The 18,154-nt window shown below is 25.2% G+C and overlaps 3 protein-coding genes across 6 annotated transcripts; 1 reads left to right on the top strand and 2 right to left on the bottom strand.

Annotated features, from left to right (window-relative positions):
• Positions 1-431: 431 nt before the first annotated feature.
• On the bottom strand, positions 432-3,658 carry LOC107993280 (uncharacterized). The gene is made up of 8 exons (XM_017049625.2): positions 3,523-3,658; positions 2,303-2,423; positions 2,103-2,215; positions 1,896-2,028; positions 1,682-1,816; positions 1,516-1,625; positions 1,242-1,448; positions 432-1,162 (listed from the first exon to the last, which is right to left on the bottom strand). Exons 1-8 carry the CDS (start codon positions 3,656-3,658, stop codon positions 465-467), a joined length of 1,653 nt encoding a protein of 550 aa, XP_016905114.1. The 3' UTR covers positions 432-464.
• LOC107993279 (DNA-directed RNA polymerase II subunit RPB1-like) lies at positions 2,609-12,478 on the bottom strand. The gene is made up of 10 exons (XM_062083311.1): positions 12,396-12,478; positions 12,026-12,278; positions 11,047-11,316; positions 8,295-10,956; positions 7,997-8,202; positions 6,588-7,247; positions 6,091-6,479; positions 5,903-6,021; positions 5,582-5,770; positions 2,609-5,495 (listed from the first exon to the last, which is right to left on the bottom strand). Exons 1-10 carry the CDS (start codon positions 12,413-12,415, stop codon positions 4,354-4,356), a joined length of 5,910 nt encoding a protein of 1,969 aa, XP_061939295.1. The 5' UTR covers positions 12,416-12,478; the 3' UTR covers positions 2,609-4,353.
• Positions 12,211-18,027, top strand: LOC107993266 (pre-mRNA-splicing factor RBM22). Of its 4 annotated transcripts, none has more exons than XM_062083318.1 (4): positions 12,211-12,300; positions 16,516-16,606; positions 16,675-16,728; positions 16,816-18,027. In XM_062083318.1, exons 2-4 carry the CDS (start codon positions 16,553-16,555, stop codon positions 17,941-17,943), a joined length of 1,236 nt encoding a protein of 411 aa, XP_061939302.1. In that variant the 5' UTR covers positions 12,211-12,300; positions 16,516-16,552; the 3' UTR covers positions 17,944-18,027. The 4 variants fall into 4 exon arrangements, with proteins under 4 accessions (XP_061939302.1, XP_061939301.1, XP_061939300.1 ...); XM_062083317.1 differs by having other exon boundaries at positions 12,211-12,317; XM_062083316.1 differs by lacking the exon at positions 12,211-12,300 and adding an exon at positions 15,741-16,293 and having other exon boundaries at positions 16,373-16,606.
• Positions 18,028-18,154: the final 127 nt, after the last annotated feature.

Raw genomic sequence — 18,154 nt, 5'->3', positions numbered from 1 at the left:
TAAAAAAAAATATAAGAAAGAAAATTCAAAATAAAAAAATAAACATTTAAATAAATGCATTTTTTATAAGTTCATATATATATTTTCTATAATATATATATATATATATATATATATATATTATATATTATATATATTATATATATTATATATATATATATATTATATATTATATATATATATATTATATAAAATTATAAAAAATTATTTCAAAAATATGTTTTATAAAATTGATATTACATTGTTGCAATATAATATCTTGCTTATATATTTGGAAAGTTTACATAATATTAATTGACAAAATGCTCAAAATATGTTAAAAAAAATATAAATTATTTTATCAATTTATTTAATTATATATAAAATTATTTCTAAAATATCTATAAATTAAGTAAATACGTTTTTTTTAACTTTTTAAGAAAATTTTAAGATTTTTATTTAGATTTTTATTAGAAAATCTTATTTTATATAGAATTTTGTAATATGGTAATATTCATGATACAAGGAGGTGTAAATTGTACATAATGTATGGTATTTTTCATATTGATATATGTAGAAGAAATGGTTATTATAATACCAAAAAATACAATCAAATAACTGAAACAATCATTCCACTTTTTATAATTATAATATGTGGTTGATTCTGAAATTGGCTCTTCAGGAATTATAATTTGTTTATAAACATTATAAGATTGACTGGCATCTATAAATATTGGTTTGTTATCATAAATTCTTTTTGTCATTAAAAATTTCTCAGAATCTATGATATGATCATTTTCATAATCCACAATTTCGTCTAATTCACTTTCTAATTCATTGTAATAAACATACGAATATCGATGATATTCAGTTCTAGGTACAGTTAGACCTCCATAATAAATTGACTTTGAATGGATTCTTGGATTAGTTGACATATCTTTATTGTTTTGGCATCTCTCAGAACTTGAATATACCTCAGGAGTTAAAGATTGAATCTTTTTAGATCTTGTTTTCAAAGCAATTATTTTTGAATATAATAAAGGTGGAAATATAAATACTAATAAACCAGTTAAAGATCCTCCAATCAATACCATTACAATATCAAATCTTGGTACAGATTCTCCTACTGCTACTCCAAGAAAAACAATAGCTGATCTTATGAGACATCGTTTCCATCCAAATTCTATAAAATATAAATTTCATTAATCAGTTTTTTTTTTTAGCTACTTTTTTCTTTATTTTTATTTTTCAAGATATCATACTTCTTTTAATATTACATTGATCTTCTAAATCTTGAAAAAGAGTTGAATGACTAAGAACACTAGAAAGACATAATTGAAGAGCCGCAATAAGAACAACAATACTCATTATGAAATTTCCTGGAATTAATTGTAGGATATTGGCTGTTATACTACTTCCATATTTCCAGACAGCCAAAATAGTAGTAACAAGAAACAATGAACCAGTGACTATAATAATAGCATTATTAATTATCACTGTCAATTAAAATATAAAGAAATTTGTCAATTTATTTACCTAAGAAAGAAATTACAATTGCTTTATTGATATCCTGAGGATGACGCATATCTACTTGCACAGTCATTAATGTTGGATGTATATCAAATTGAAATGCTAACATTCCATAACTGAAAATTATATAATAAACAAAAAATGATATTATATAATTAATAAATAATCATACCCAGAAATGAACTTATCCCAAGAAGGAGAAATAGGTATTGGAATAATATCAAGTTCTCGAGTATCAGTAATTATGCACCACCATATCAATAGTGCTGTTAATAAAACCGTTGTGCAAGAAAATAAGCTTATTATCCTGTAAATATTCATAATATTTAAATATTATATTTCAGTTTTTATAACATATAATTTTGATAAAATTTGAGAGAAATTACTTCATATCACGAGGACTGCCAAGCCACATAATTGGACATAAAAGAATACCTATGATTACAAGCCAATAACAGAAAGATAAATTAAATTGTTGTTCCGAAATTTTTAATCCAAAGATTTGTAAATTCTGCGAAGCTAAAATTTATTATTAACATATTAAATACAAAATTTTATATAAAAATCACTTATTAAAATTTATTTAAACTTACCGACCAATAAGTTAGGTATACTACACCCAAAAACTGTAAGATCCAGGATTATAGTGATTAAATTTCTCGCCCGAGAACCCAAAGTCAATTCAGTTACAGCTGCAAGAGGATTTCTATAAAATTAATTCAAATTAATATTACTTTATTAATATTATTAAATAATAGATATAAAAAAATTAAAATGAAAAATTAATTTTTACCGATTTTTTCTTAAAATTTGTGGATCTATTGTAGTTGCAATAATCCATGATTTGCCAAGAAGAATAGCCGTATAAATTTGCAAAGCCAATACAATAAAAACCAAAGGAATTCCATATAATCCTAAAATATAATTTTCTTATATTTTTTATTATTTATTATTAAATAAATATAATTAAATATATATATAAAATTTTATACAAAAAAATTTAGCATACAATAAATATATAATCACAATAATTTACGACTATTTAATACGAATATATAATAACTATTGAGCTGAAGATAAATTAAATAATGAAAGAATATTTATAAAAAGTTTACCAACTTTATTTTTCTTTAAAATGATCAACTTTTTTACACAATGTTTCATGCTCCAAATTTTCTCATATAATGACCATAATTGAATAGTAAATATAATAAATCAATTATTTATTTAAATTGTTTCAATTTAAATAAATTTTGTAAAAAAACCTTAATTATATAATAATTATTATTTATTTATATAAGATGTAGTAAATAAAACAAAGATGAATTCAAGACATAAAAATAAGTTAAAAATAAAATAAAATTTTTTCACTGAAGCCATATAATTTGCGATTAAATATATAAATTCGAATTTTCTAAAAATATGATTTTAAATAAAATGATTTTGTTTTTTATTTTTAATCCACTTTTGTATATAGAATAAGGTTTTGATAATTTTCTATTTATATTTATTAAAAAAATTAATTGAATTTATGTATAAAAGTTTCTTTTCGTTATACTTATTCAGTAATAAGACTTCAAATGAAAAAAATTTATATTATTTATTTATTATTTTTGTTCTAAATTCTTTTCTTTGTACCTTTTATAACAAAACTTTTTATGTGTGCACATATATACATATATATAAATATATATATAATATTAATTAATTATATTAATATTAATAAATTAATTAATATTAATATCAATATTATCACACGTTATAGAATAATCGTTTATGTGTATATATATATATATATATATATATTATAAAAGAAACAAATCACTTAATGCTAAAACATTAACTTAATAAAGAAATTATTTACACAAATATCAATGTTACGAAAAAAAAAGATCATCACTTTCTTCGTTGAACATTTATAATTTTTTTTCAATAGTTAGATTGAAATGAAGTACGAAAAGGAGACAAAAAATAAAGTAATACGAAAAAAAGATAAAAATAATAGAAACTTACCGCATTGCACAATTGAACGCGGTAATGCAATAATCGGAAAAATGCCGAAAATGTCAATAACGCATAATGTGGCAAATAGAAGTGATAAATCTGAGTTTATATCTTTGAAAATTAATGGAAGTCTCTCGCGATTCATGACAGAAAATATTTCATACTATCCGACATCGATGCATGTAGAATGTGAACCGGTTTTCTATTTTGCAGTGATACTGTACAAATACTGTACCAGAAGGTAATATGATACTTTATCGAGCGTATATGGCTTAGCTAGATAGCTAGACAGAAATAGCGACAAAGGAAGACCTTCAACATATTAACATTTCTTCCTTCAAAGCTACATAACAAGAAATATAATATGAAGCGGCAAGATCTATGTTGAACATAAAATTCGAGTATAAATAATATGCTCGACATGATATATGCATTTTGTAATATAAAAAATATCTTTTTAAATGATTGATAATCGTATAATTCGTATTGATAAGTCGTATATTGATTTATATACGTAATTGTATATTGTACCAACGATTATTAATTTTATTTATATGAATTCGCTTGATGATTTCTTCATTATTTAATTGATGTTTTTGAATATTACTATCCCATACTCATTTTAGCCAAATTTGATTCGAAGTCATTTCTTCTTTAAAAAGAAATAAAAATATTCTCCGATTTAATTAAGATATTTACTCGAGAATTAAAAAAATCATGCATAAATTTATATATGAAATTAGAAAATTGAGGATTAAAAAATTATAATTTTTCATATTTATATCTAATCCATAGTAAATAATCAATAATAAAAAATCATATAAATAAATATAATACTTTTTAATCATCTGTTTCGTAAGCTGGAGATGCAGGGGAATACGTGGGGCTCGTTGGTGAATAACCCGGTACTGGTGGGGAATATGTTGGACTCGTCGGCGAATAACTTGGACTAGTCGGTGTATATGTTGGACTGGTAGGTGAATATTTGGTACTCGACGGTGAATATTGAGGACTTGTAGGCGAATATGTTGGACTAGTTGGGGAATAATTTGGACTACTAGGTGAATATCTTGTACTTCCTGATGCTGTGTGTTGTGGTGAACTAGGTGAATATGATGGACTCGTTGGTGAATATGTCGGACTTGTTGGAGAATATGTTGGACTTGCTGGTGTATATTGTGGCGAAGTTCCAGCAAATGATGGAGACGTAGGTGAATACGATGGACTCGTTGGAGAATATTTTGGACTACTCGGTGAATAACTTGGACTAGCTGGCGAATATTGTGGAGAACTTGGCGAATAACTTGGACTCGTTGGAGAGTAAGACGGTGAAGCAGGTGTGTAATTTGGTGAACTCGGTGAATAACTTGGACTAGTTGGTGAGTAACTTGGACTTGTTGGTGAATAGCTTGGTGATGTTGGTGAATATGATGGACTTGTTGGAGAATAACTTGGCGATGTTGGTGAATAACTCGGACTTGTAGGAGAATAACTTGGACTTGTTGGCGAGTAGCTTGGACTCGTTGGCGAATAACTGGGGCTTGTTGGTGAATAACTTGGACTAGTTGGTGAATAACTTGGACTTGTTGGTGAATAACTTGGTGATGTTGGTGAGTAACTTGGACTTGTTGGTGAATAACTTGGTGATGTTGGTGAATAACTTGGACTCGTTGGTGAGTAACTTGGACTCGTTGGTGAATAATTTGGACTAGTAGGTGAATAAGTGGGACTTGTAGGTGAATAGTTTGGACTCGACGGTGTTATACTAGGTGACGTTGGCAAATAGGCTGGAGATGTAGGTGAATAACTTGGTGAAGCGCCACCTGCTGGTGACATTGGATATGGACTCATGCTAGGTCCTGGACTTCCTGGACTTCCAGGTTGCGGAGAATATGCAGAATATGCAGGAGAAAGCCCTGAAGCATCTGATGCTCCTGATGGCGAGAAACATGCTCCTCCTGGTGTCATACCACTTCCCAATGCTATAAAAAAATAAGAGTCATTTATAATATGAAATTTAATACATGTTTCAATATTAGAATGATATAATTATAAAAAATATGCATACCAGGTGACATACTTGAAGCCCCATAACCAGGTGTGGCACCCATCCAAGGTGTCATTTGAGGACTCATACTTGGTGTAGCAACACTACCAAAGAACATTCCAGCAGTTCCCATCACACCAGCACCTACTGCCATTGGTATTTCAATACCAACTTTACATTTCTCAGCATCTAATAGCAAATCGAAACACCCTAAAAAAATAAAAGCAAATATATGGATTAATGTAATAATTTCAAATGTATTCATAATAATAATAATAATAATAATAATAATAATAATAATAATAATAATAATAATAATAATACCGATTAAAATTACAATACCTGTTCCTATACGTGGAAGTTGTCCCATGATAATATTTTCTGATACTCCTCTCATTGGATCTACCTCCGCATGAGATGCAGCATCCAATAAAACATCTACTGTTTCTTCGAAGGAACATCTGAGAAATAAAACATAAATTATAAAAATTACATGAAACGATTTTATAATTAATTTTTTTATAATTTACCTCATAAGAGCACCAGTATCTTGTCTATTAATTCCATGACGAGTTATAGCCATTAAATGTCCTTTAGCAGTCATTACATCACAAAGCAAAGCAAGATGACGATAATTTACGTAAAGACCATAAAATTGCAGCACAGCGTTCATTTCTTTTTCTACTGATTTTCTCACAGCCTCTATACCTAATACTTGAAATATCTCACAAATATCATTGCTAAATGTTCTAACTGGATCAACATCCCTTTCGCTCAATACTTTCATCAAACTTGTACCATCCGTTTCTAATAACCATTCTGCTATTGCTTTAAATTCACCAGTTTCTGTGATAACTATACGTTTCTTAGCATCAGTTTGAGGTAAATGCATGTATACTTTTCCAATTGCTTCAATACCCTATGTATAAAGAAAATAACTATAATTATAAATTAATTAAAAATTAATTATTAAATTATAATTAAAAATTATAAATTATTGAAATTATAAAGATTATTATGAATATACTTGTAATGTCATGTCACTAAGCATATTTGCTTCAATACATCGAAGAAACATATCATCCTCCATTTTATCAACAGTTTCTTCCTCGCTATCTTGAAATTTATTATCATCGCTATTCATTATTCTAATTCGAAGAACTAATTTTTCGGCATTATCATCATTAAATATACAGTTTAAATCGTCACCGAAACCAGCATTGATCTTTTCTGCAATTTGCTCCATAGTTAACTTCTTATCAGTCATCCTTTTGCGATCTAATTCAATTCGGAGTAACCATGGTGATATTTTATTTGGATCGAAATCAGGCATTTCATAGTAAACATTTACGAATTCTTGATCTTCTGCGATTACGGTATTTTGTGGATCTGGATCATAATAAATCGCAGTGTTTGCTGTAACTTTTCTTAATGTGGTATGTTCTAATCGACAAAGTACATTTTTTGCTTTTTCAGCATCTCTTGCTGCAGCTCCCGTCAGAAATACAGTCAACGATGGAGCCTTTGGTTTCTTACTGATATTTATAATTTCTTTTAATCTTGGCACACCAAGAGTTACATTTTTTGATGATACACCAGCAAAGTGAAAAGTATTAAGTGTCATTTGAGTTGCAGGTTCACCAAGTGATTGTGCAGCTAAAGCACCTACCATTTCTCCAGGTGATACCTAAATAAAATGAAAAAATTAAGTTTAAATATAAAATTTTTAAATCTTTTTATATAAATATATAATTATATGTATATAATATATATATATATATAATTTATTTTATTATATATTATTATGTATATACATATTTATGAATAATATTCATGATTTTCAATATGATGTTCAAATACTTATTTAAAGATTTATTATATATCAAAAGATTAAAAATTCAGAATTAATATATACTTAATATAATTAATATATATTTTAATCCTGCCATAATAACTGCCAAATTATATCATTGATGACAACAATAATATTAAACTTACAATATTAAAGTTATTCAAACTGATAAATCTCAAAAATTTTAATTAATATATAAGTGAATATATTAAAAAGAATTTAACAATCATATTATATTTATTAATATCTAATATAAAAAAAAGAAATCAAAAATAACGAAATATTATATATTTAAAATAATAATATTAGTATATTTAAAATATTAATAAGAAATATTAATTAAAATATTATTATGAAATATTAAAATATTAATATTTGAATTGCAAATATATTGATTCTATCTGAAATGTACAGATTCATAGTTTTAGTTAATATAATTTATGATTTAATTTCTTTTAATATTCAAAAAAATCATAGAATGCCATGATATTTTATTATTATAAATTAATATTGTTTAAAAAATATAACTGATTTATCACTATATATATATATATATATATATATATAATTCATTTTCTACAAACCTGTGCTTGTTGAAATCTAGTTTCAATTTCTCCAATAAGCCATTCAAAGGCTTCACTGGATAATCTAAATTCTTCAGAAACACATTTTGTACATAAAGTAGATCTTACTAAACATTGGAATAATAAGGTAGCATTTTCATTAGCTTGTTTGCTAAGTCTATCATCACCAGCTACAATAATGCATTTATCCAAAAGATCTTTCACACCTAGAAATAAAAACATTTTAATTTTAAAGTAATTATAAAATTATTTAGCATAGAATACAACATAATTATGGTAAAATTATCAGAATATTTACCTTGTATGACTTTCATAGGACTAAGATCGGTAGGTGCACGCTTATTTATATGAAAAATCTTTTGTACGTTCCAAATCATTCTTTGCAAATTACAAGGCAATACTACTTTTGATTCTCCACTAGGGAAAATTTCTCGAAGTACAGCACGATCTTTGTTTAATTGTTCCCATTCTCTTTCTAATTCAGATATTACTTCACCAGATCCCATCATTTCTCTAACGATATCTTCATTGAAAATACGACGAAGATATCTTTCATTGGTTGGATCAAATTTAAATTTTTTCTCAAACGCTTTATTACTCAATTTAATAGTAGGAAGATTCTGAAATTCAACAGTTTCACCACATAAACCGTCTTCACCATAACGTAATTGAATAAGTTGTCCCACAGAATTTCTAACTGTTCCATCATAATGCACCATAACAGATTCCATAGCTTTTATTAAACGACGTTGAATATAACCAGTTTCTGCAGTTTTTACAGCAGTATCAATAAGACCTTCACGACCACCCATAGCATGAAAATAAAATTCAGATGGAGTCAAACCAGCAAGATACGAATTTTCGACGAATCCTCTGGATTCAGGACCATAATCATCCTTAATAAAATGTGGCAACGTACGTTTACGAAAACCGAATGGAATACGTTTACCTTCTACATTTTGTTGGCCGACACAAGCAATAACTTGAGAAATATTAATATTAGATCCTTTTGATCCTGATACTACCATAGCTTTTAGATTATTATATTCTGTCAGAGATTTTTTGGCAGAGCCACCAGTTTTGTCACGAGCATCATTCAGAATTCTGTTTACTTGGTTTTCAAAAGTCTGTCTTAAGGTATTACCTGGTGTAGGTTCTAATTCCATATTGTGTGCTTTTTGAATAACTTCTATCACATCTTCTTTGGCCTTCTTGATGGCTTTTTGAATTTCCAAATAAGTCTGTGGATCAGCAATAGTATCTCCAATACCAATTGAATGACCTTCCAAAAGTAACCAATTGTTAATTACAGTTTGAATATTTCCATAAAATCGTCCACAGACTTCGTGTCCCAATTCTAACATACAAATGTGAAGTAATGACCCAGCAGATGTACCTAAAGTTTTTTTACAGAGTATACCCATAACAAGTTCTCCATGTTCTACCATGACTTTGGTATCACCAGGAGAAATCCATTTGTATGGTCCATCATCTTCTTCATCTGGATGTGTGCTATGAGTTCTTATCATATTTACATTGCCTGGTATAATCAAAGAAAAAATTTGTTTACCAGTCCATAGAGGTTTTGGTTTCAATATACAAGGTTGAGGCATTTTACCATCCCAACTAGGTAAAAACATAAGAATATTCATCATTTGTTCTTTTTCAATAAAAACATCTCTTTTAGTCATTTTTCTTACAGCAGTAAGTGTATCTTGTACAATACCCATAACTGGTTTATTAGCTTGTGGTGTAATAATTTGACGTGGTGTTACATGAATATTTTCTACTTCTGCACGAGTCTCCATTGATTGTGGGGCATGTAAATTCATTTCATCACCATCGAAATCGGCATTATATGGTGATGTACAACTAAGATTCATACGAAATGTACTCCATGGTAAAACTTTTACCCTATGACCCATCATACTCATTTTATGTAATGTCGGTTGTCGATTGAAAATTACTAAATCGCCATCTCGGATATGACGTTCCACTCTATAACCGCACTGTAGATGTAGATCAGATGGTTTTGGATGAAATCTCAAATCAATTCTTTCTCCATTATCTCGAACAATATATTTAGCTCCTGGATATTGAGAATTTCCACGTCTAACAAGTTCTTGCATTTTGTCGATATTAAAAGGCGTTACAATTTCAGGAAATGTTAAATTCTGAGCAATGCTTCTAGGTACGCCCACTTGATCAATCCGTAAATTAGGATCAGGAGTAATAACAGTACGAGCAGAAAAATCAACACGTTTACCCATCAAATTTCCTCGTATTCTGCCTTCTTTTCCTTTTAATCTTGCTTTTATAGCTTTTAGAGGTTTACCTGATTTTTGCATAGCTCTCGGCATACCAGGCATATCGTTATCAACTAATGTTGCTACATGAAATTGTAACATTTTTATATTTTCTGATATTACATGAGCTGCTGCTCCAGCTTGTTCATTTCTAATTAATTCATTATTTGCTTTTATAATATCAGCAAGCTTATGTGTTAAATCATCTTGATTTTTAGCAGAACCATACATAATAACTGCTGGTCTAACTGATAAAGGTGGAACAGGTAAAACAGTCACTACCATCCAATCTGGTCGTGCAAATTTTGGATCCATACCAAGAATAAATGATTCTTCATCTGTAATATGCTTTAAAATCTCCCAAGCTCTTTCTGCTGTAAGTGCCATTTTCTTTTCTTGTGAATCTTCATTTACATGTGTCCATTCAGCAGTAACATCTAAACCAGATCTTCGAAGATTTGGTTGATATCTACCACATCCACCATGTCCAGGTTTCCTTTCTACAGATTGCTGTTCCTGATTTTCTTTGTTAATATCCATTTCATCACCACCCTCACAAATATTTTTACTTTTACACAAATCATAAACAAATGTAAGACGTTTTCGTGGTTGACCTTTAGTTTTCATAACAATTTCTTTAATTTTTGGATTATGCTGTAAGTAAGAAAATAATACAAATTTAGTTTTAGCTACAAATAATAATAAATATAAACAAAATTTTAATTATATGTAATCTATACTTACTGGACTAACAAGAAGTTTTGAACAATAAAAACATACACATCTTAAGATTTTTATTGTTTTTGTTATAAAACCAACATGAAAAACTGGCTTTGCCAAATCTATATGGCCAAAATGTCCTGGACATTCTGTCATATTACCCGCACATGTTTGACATCTAGAATTTCTATCAATGACACCTTGTCTTGGATCCATAAGTCCACCAAGTTTTGGGCGACCACCTTCCATGGTTTCTGGAAAACGAATACCGCCATCTGTGACGGACATCCGACGCTATACAAAACATTAAACAAAATTATATATATCTATATGTGATTGAAAAATTTACAATATGTATTAAGCAAAAAAAAAAATTTTAAATATATTATTACCAGTTATTAGCAAAATAATAGAAATACAATTATATATATATATATATATATATATATATATATATATATATACACATATTTATCAAAACTATTTTATAAAAGATTTTTATAAAAGATTTATATTTAACACATTTATGTGCAAACAGATATATAATATAATTATATAATTATTAGAAAATTAAAGAAAAAATACAACAATTATATATTTACAAATAAACTTTGATTTATTGTTAAAATTATAATTTTACAAAAATTTGATTATTTTAAATTTTATATCTACTAATATTTAATTTTATTTACTTAAAACTTTTTAGTTTTTTATATCTAAAAAATTATAATTGATTAATTTTTAAAAAGTTTATAGATATTATAAATAATTGAACTTTATATAAATAAATATATATTTTTTTATATAAATTTATATTTTATGATCTTAAGTAATATTTCTTTAAAAATACATAAATATCGTTGAAAATCATACACGCAATTGTTTGATTAACATTGAATATTTTGATAAAGTTTCGTATAATATAGATAAATTCATAATGAAATAATTCCGCACAGAAAAAACATATTGCACAGTATTATTTATTTACAAAACACAAACTTACTATTTCATCGGGAGAAAGAATACCAAATTGAACTCTTTTTACAGTTCGCAGAGGCGCTTTGGAGTCGGACGTAGCCATTTTGCAATGAACGAATACAGCTTCTCCCGCGGCCTTCTGCGTCGCGACTCCTAACTGTTCTTTTCTGATGAAGACATCTCCCTCCCCTGCAATCTTGCTACATGCTAGAGACAAAATGGCTACTAATGACGTCATAAAGTAAGCGAGGAAACTGTACGAGAACGATTTTATCAATCTACGAAGAATGAATAAGAATTGTAAGACTAAAAAAAATGTAAGACTAAACTATTAAAAAAAAAATTATTGGATATGAAGCAAATCATATCGAATCTTTCGCATTGCATGATCATACCCATACATAATAAAATACATTATTTTTCTATATTTCTTCTATTTCGACATTACTAGCAACCATTTTATCCCGGCAAATTTTATTTTCCTATATGTTGTTATTTTAGTATTTTAATAGTATATATTAAATAGTACTTAATTTTTCTAACTATTTATCTAATTACATATAAATTCTGAAATATATTCACATTATCATATTTATAATTCAAACTAAAAATTGAATTTATACTATTTTAATTTATTTTGAAAACATAAATTGTTATAAAATTGTTGACTTTTTTTATATTTTAAGAAAAATTAAATTTTAGAATAAAATTTTGAAATAAAAACTGTTAATTTTTTTTGTATCTAATAATTTTTAAGGATTAAATAATTAATAATAAATAAGGATTAACTTTAAAAATTTATTAAAAAATTTAAAAATTATTCGTGTATAAGATTAGTGCTTTTTAAATGTATTTAACAAGTTACTAGGACACAATATTAATCTATATCCATAATTCATCTAATGATCAATTATTATCTATAGATAACAGCTATTTAAATTTATTAAGTAAAGTTTTTAAAATACTAAATTTTTTGTGTTATAGACGACCTGTAATGTCAGTAATTATTTTAGAAAGTTATTTTTGTTTCAATATTAAATCGATTCATATTTAATAATAATTATAATAATAATTCATATTTAATAAATTGTTACATACATTTTGTGTGTGTATGTGTGTGTATTTGTAAATCATTAAAAAAAAATAAAACATTCAATATATCTGTAGCTCAATTTAATTTGTTCATATGGAAATAATGATTGCATTTATTCAACGAATTATATATACAAATTAATCTAGCATCTTAATAATCTATCAAATATGCTTAAAATCATTAACTTTACATATAAATAAGTTTTGAATAACTTTTAATTTTTAAAATTTATAATTAATATTTTTGGATTTTTAAAATTTATAATTATATATACTTTTAATTTTTAAAATTTATAATTAATATTTTTGGATTTTATTCATTAAAAATTATTAGAAAATATACAAAATATACAAAAAGTTAATAATTTTTGGAGTTTCAAAATAAAATTTAATTAAAAAATTTAAAAATTTTGATCTTTAAAAAGAATATTTTCATTTTTAATTTTTAAGTAGTAATTTAATTTAATTTAGTTTATTATTTTCTTTCTAATATAAAATTCTGTTTAAAAAAATGTTGCAGAAAAAATGTATTTATTTTAATCTTTTTTTATATCTACAATCATACTTAGAATATTAAAATATCAAAATGATGTCATGAATCTGATAATTTGTTTACTTCTATACTTAAACTTAAACTTATACTATAACCTTTATATTTATAACATGTTTATATAAAATTATAAATTTAACAATAAACTTTTACAAATTATTATATAAATAAACTATATATTTATTTATTTGTTATATATTAAAAAATATTTGTATTTTATTATTTTCATATCTTAAATTAAATTATTCTTTAAATTATTCTTTGATTTCATTTTTCATATCTATCATATTATATATATATATATTATGACATATATCATATATCATATAGAAATTAAAAATTGCATCTTTTCTATTTTTGATTATTATTGATAGATTATAATTTTGTATGTTCTATTTGGCAGCCATTCATTTATATATTTTCACATTTTTTGTGAAGATTTTTTTTCTTTTGTATTCACTTTATTGTGACTTTGTTGTAAACTCTCTCTATATTCACAAATACTATCAGTATATACACAGTTTTCTTGTATTTTTTAGATCCTATTTTTATGTCTGCAATTAGAATAGTATGATTGTTCATTATGTCCTTATTTTTTCTAAATTCATTCTGTCATTTGTTTATGATTTTTTTTTCATTCTTCTGGTATTTCTTTTTTATCCTAAATTTTATTATAAATTTTTATATTTCTATTTTTTATATTTTGAGGTAGATTTTTTAATAAATTTATTGTTAATATTATCCTTATCTAATAAATTTAATTTTTATTTTATTCTTTTTTAATAACTTTTGTTGTTAATATACCTTTTTTATCTTTTATTTTATTAAAAAATGAGTTTTATTATCATTTAATATATATATATTTTTATTCTTGTTATTTTACTACTTTATTTTTTCGATTCCTATATATTGCTATATTTCTATATTCTTATATCATCTTTTATTCTTTTTTTTTTCTGCTTTGTTGTTTTTTATCATTTCTTATTTCAAATTGATAGCAGTTCATTAAACTTATTTCTTCAGGTATCTATATAGATTTATGTCTTCTGATAGAATATTTTTTTTATTTCTTTTTCTATTTCTTCTTTCTTCTTGATAGAAACATCATATTTTCTATTGAATCTTTTTATTTTTTCTCACATAGCTTAATATCACAATCAATATCACACTTTTGTTCTGTGATTTATGATCTCAATGAAATCCTTTGAGGTTTTCTTTCTTTTTTCTCTTTTAATTTTTTTATTTTTTGCTTCTTTTTTTCATTTATTTCAATTTTTTATATTGATCTTTTTATAAACTTTATATTCTTTTTTATTCTCTCTATCATATCCCATTATATATGCTTATATTCATTAAAGTTTCCTTTCTTCTTTTGTTTTCTATTTTTTCTTTTATTTTTTCTCTTTTCTTTTTTATTAATATATATATATAATAATTATTTCTTTTTTATCTAAACTTATTTTTAATTTTTCAAAAATTTTTAAATCTTGTTAGTTTCTATTAATTTTTAATAATTTTATTAGATTTAATAAAAATTTTATGACAACTAAGATAATCATATAAGATATGATATTGATTAAAATGATATCCTGAATACTACTTGTCAAAATTTGTAAAAAATCATAAAAGAAATTTCAGAATTTTTAATAGAAAATTAAAAATGTAAAAACTTAATAAATAATAAAATATACTTGAATAAAATTTACAAATCTAGTTAATTTTTATGAAACTAAACAATAATAAATTATATATCTTGTAATATAAGTTATATATTATATAATATAAAATTTAATAAAATTTTTAATGCAATTAATTTTTATAAAACTAAATAATAATAATAATTAATATTTTTAATATAATAATAGTAATTAATATTGTGAATTTTTATTATATCTTTAAAGCAAGGAATAAAATAATATAGGTTTTAAGAAAAAAAAATCTTATTGATAGTTTTAAATAACAAATTTATTTCTTCTTAAGTTGTTCTTAAACTTAAATAAATAATTTTCTTAAACTTATTATAATACGATTTAACAAATAAGAAATAAATTAATAACTTTAATAAATAATTTTAATAATAAATTGAACTATGTAATAAATACAATTAAATTTATTGAATTATTAATAAACTTTATAATATTTATTATTAATATATATTATAATATATTATATTATATATTATATAACATTATATATTTGTTTATGCTCAATCGCCGACAGCAGCTAATGCTATTATTGCGGTTCGACTAGGTTACATGCTTCGTGATTAGCGTTTTTTTATTAACTCGTTAACATAACCGCAACGAAAATTTTTGAGAAAAAAAAGTATTTGAAAAATCTCTAATTTACATTCTAATATTTTTCATATTATATTTTGTATATCATATTTTAAAAGATTAATAAAATAGTTAAAAAATATTTTTATTAATAATTAATAATTAATAAATAAATTACTAAAATTTTTTAATTTTTTTATATTAATATATATATCATAAATAATAATATTTTGTGAAAGACGAATGAATTATATTTAAAATTTTATACGAAAAACTAAACATATTTACAATTTATATAACAATATGTTTAAAACGTACATACATACATAATATATGCAATTATATATTTATATAATATAATTTATATATTAAACGGTACTAATATATAATTATTTCATCAACCAATAACTAAATTCAAAATATGCGTTATACATTTTGATTTGCTTATTTCTAGTAACTTTATTCGATGAATATCCATAGATACAATGAATATATACCACAATTTTCTTTCATGTCAGTAATATCTTACAAAAAATACTAACTAGTGATTTTTATGTAAAAGCGCTAGTCACAGTTGTATTTGATATTTGTCTTTAGTAAGAAGAATAAGAAAGTCAAGATAAAATAATTAAAAATGGCTACTTCTAAAACAACAAATATGTATAATAGGCAAAATTGGGAAGATGCAGTAAGTATAATCAAATATTTGAATAATCATTTGAAATGAAATTTTAAATATTTTTTTTTTCTTTTTAGGAATTTCCAATATTATGTCAAACTTGTTTGGGTGACAATCCATATATTCGAATGGTAGATCAATTTATAAAAATTTTATTTAATTTTAATTTTTTTAAAACACATTTTAATATAATTTAATTTTTATGTTTGCATTTACAGACAAAAGAAAGATATGGAAAAGAATGTAAAATATGTATGCGTCCATTTACAGTATTCAGGTGGTGTCCAGGTGCAAGAATGCGATTTAAAAAGACTGAAGTTTGTCAAACTTGTAGTCGTTTGAAAAATGTCTGTCAAACATGTTTACTTGATTTAGAATATGGTTTGCCAATTCAAGTACGTGATGCAGCACTTAAAATTAAAGATGATTTACCAAGATCGGATGTAAACAAAGAATATTATGTACAAAATATAGATAGTGAAATTGGTAAAATAGATCCCACATCACCAGCAGGTGCTGTTGGTAAATCTGCAGCTGCTAGTGATTTATTGATGAAATTAGCAAGGACTAGTCCTTATTATAAAAGAAATAGACCACACATTTGCTCCTTTTGGGTTAAAGGAGAATGTAAAAGAGGAGAAGAATGCCCATATCGTCATGAGAAACCTACTGATCCTGATGATCCATTAGCTGATCAAAATATTAAAGATCGTTATTATGGAGTTAATGATCCTGTTGCTGATAAATTAATGCGCAGAGCTGCAGCTATGCCTAAATTGGATCCACCAGAAGATAAGTCCATTACAACTTTATATGTTGGTAACTTGGGAGATGTTTTAACAGAAAAGCAGTTACGTGATCACTTTTATCAATATGGAGAAATACGTTCTGTAACTATGGTTCCTCGTCAACAATGTGCTTTTATTCAGTATACACAAAGAAGTGCTGCTGAAGCAGCTGCAGAAAGAACATTTAATAAATTAATATTAGGAGGACGAAGATTAACAATTAAATGGGGACGTTCGCAAGGAAGGCAAACTGTTTCTGCAGCAGAAGCAACTAGAGAAATCTTAGAACCTGTACCAGGTCTTCCTGGTGCTCTACCACCTCCACCAGAAAGTATGGGAAATAATTTTTTCAATCTTCAAACTACTCCTGGTATGATGCCACCAATGATGATACCACCTCCACCAGTTGCTCCTCAATATATGTTTCCACCTCAAATGGCACCTGCCACTGCAACACCAATTTTTCCACCTGGAACAGCTCCAATACATTATCCCAGTCAAGATCCATCAAGAATGGGTGCATCTCAAGGAATAGGAAAACCTTGGCCCGAAGAATAATAATAAAATTTAAATTTGTACTAATTGTAATTATAGCAAAAAAATATGTAAAAAAATAAATATATAACTTTGATTTTCTTTAAACTATTATATCCTTATTAATATGTCTAATTCATAAATTAATTAAATATTAAAGTTTATTTGAATATTTATTTCATATACATATATATATTTATATATTGTTATATATATTATTTTTAAACATAATTTC

The sequence above is a fragment of the Apis cerana genome, linkage group LG12 (assembly GCF_029169275.1).
Source record: "Apis cerana isolate GH-2021 linkage group LG12, AcerK_1.0, whole genome shotgun sequence".
NCBI lineage: Eukaryota > Metazoa > Arthropoda > Insecta > Hymenoptera > Apidae > Apis > Apis cerana.
The sequence above is the reverse complement of the archived record's forward strand: the minus strand, read 5'-3'. Positions and strand labels throughout refer to the sequence as shown.

Coding starts and splice junctions, on each gene's coding strand:
- LOC107993280 (XM_017049625.2), bottom strand. CDS start 3,658: ATGAATCGCGAGAGACTTCCATTAATTTTCAAAGATATAAACTCAGAT. Junction 2,216..2,302: donor CAAATTTTAAGAAAAAATCG/GTAAAAATTAAT, acceptor TTAATTTTATAG/AAATCCTCTTGCAGCTGTAA. Junction 1,626..1,681: donor TGGGATAAGTTCATTTCTGG/GTATGATTATTT, acceptor TATAATTTTCAG/TTATGGAATGTTAGCATTTC.
- LOC107993279 (XM_062083311.1), bottom strand. CDS start 12,415: ATGTATTTTATTATGTATGG. Junction 11,317..12,025: donor TTCTTTCTCCCGATGAAATA/GTAAGTTTGTGT, acceptor TGTTTTGTATAG/CGTCGGATGTCCGTCACAGA. Junction 6,480..6,587: donor TTAGTGACATGACATTACAA/GTATATTCATAA, acceptor CTTTATACATAG/GGTATTGAAGCAATTGGAAA.
- LOC107993266 (XM_062083318.1), top strand. CDS start 16,553: ATGGCTACTTCTAAAACAACAAATATGTATAATAGGCAAAATTGGGAA. Junction 16,607..16,674: donor GGCAAAATTGGGAAGATGCA/GTAAGTATAATC, acceptor TTTTCTTTTTAG/GAATTTCCAATATTATGTCA. Junction 16,729..16,815: donor ACAATCCATATATTCGAATG/GTAGATCAATTT, acceptor TTGCATTTACAG/ACAAAAGAAAGATATGGAAA.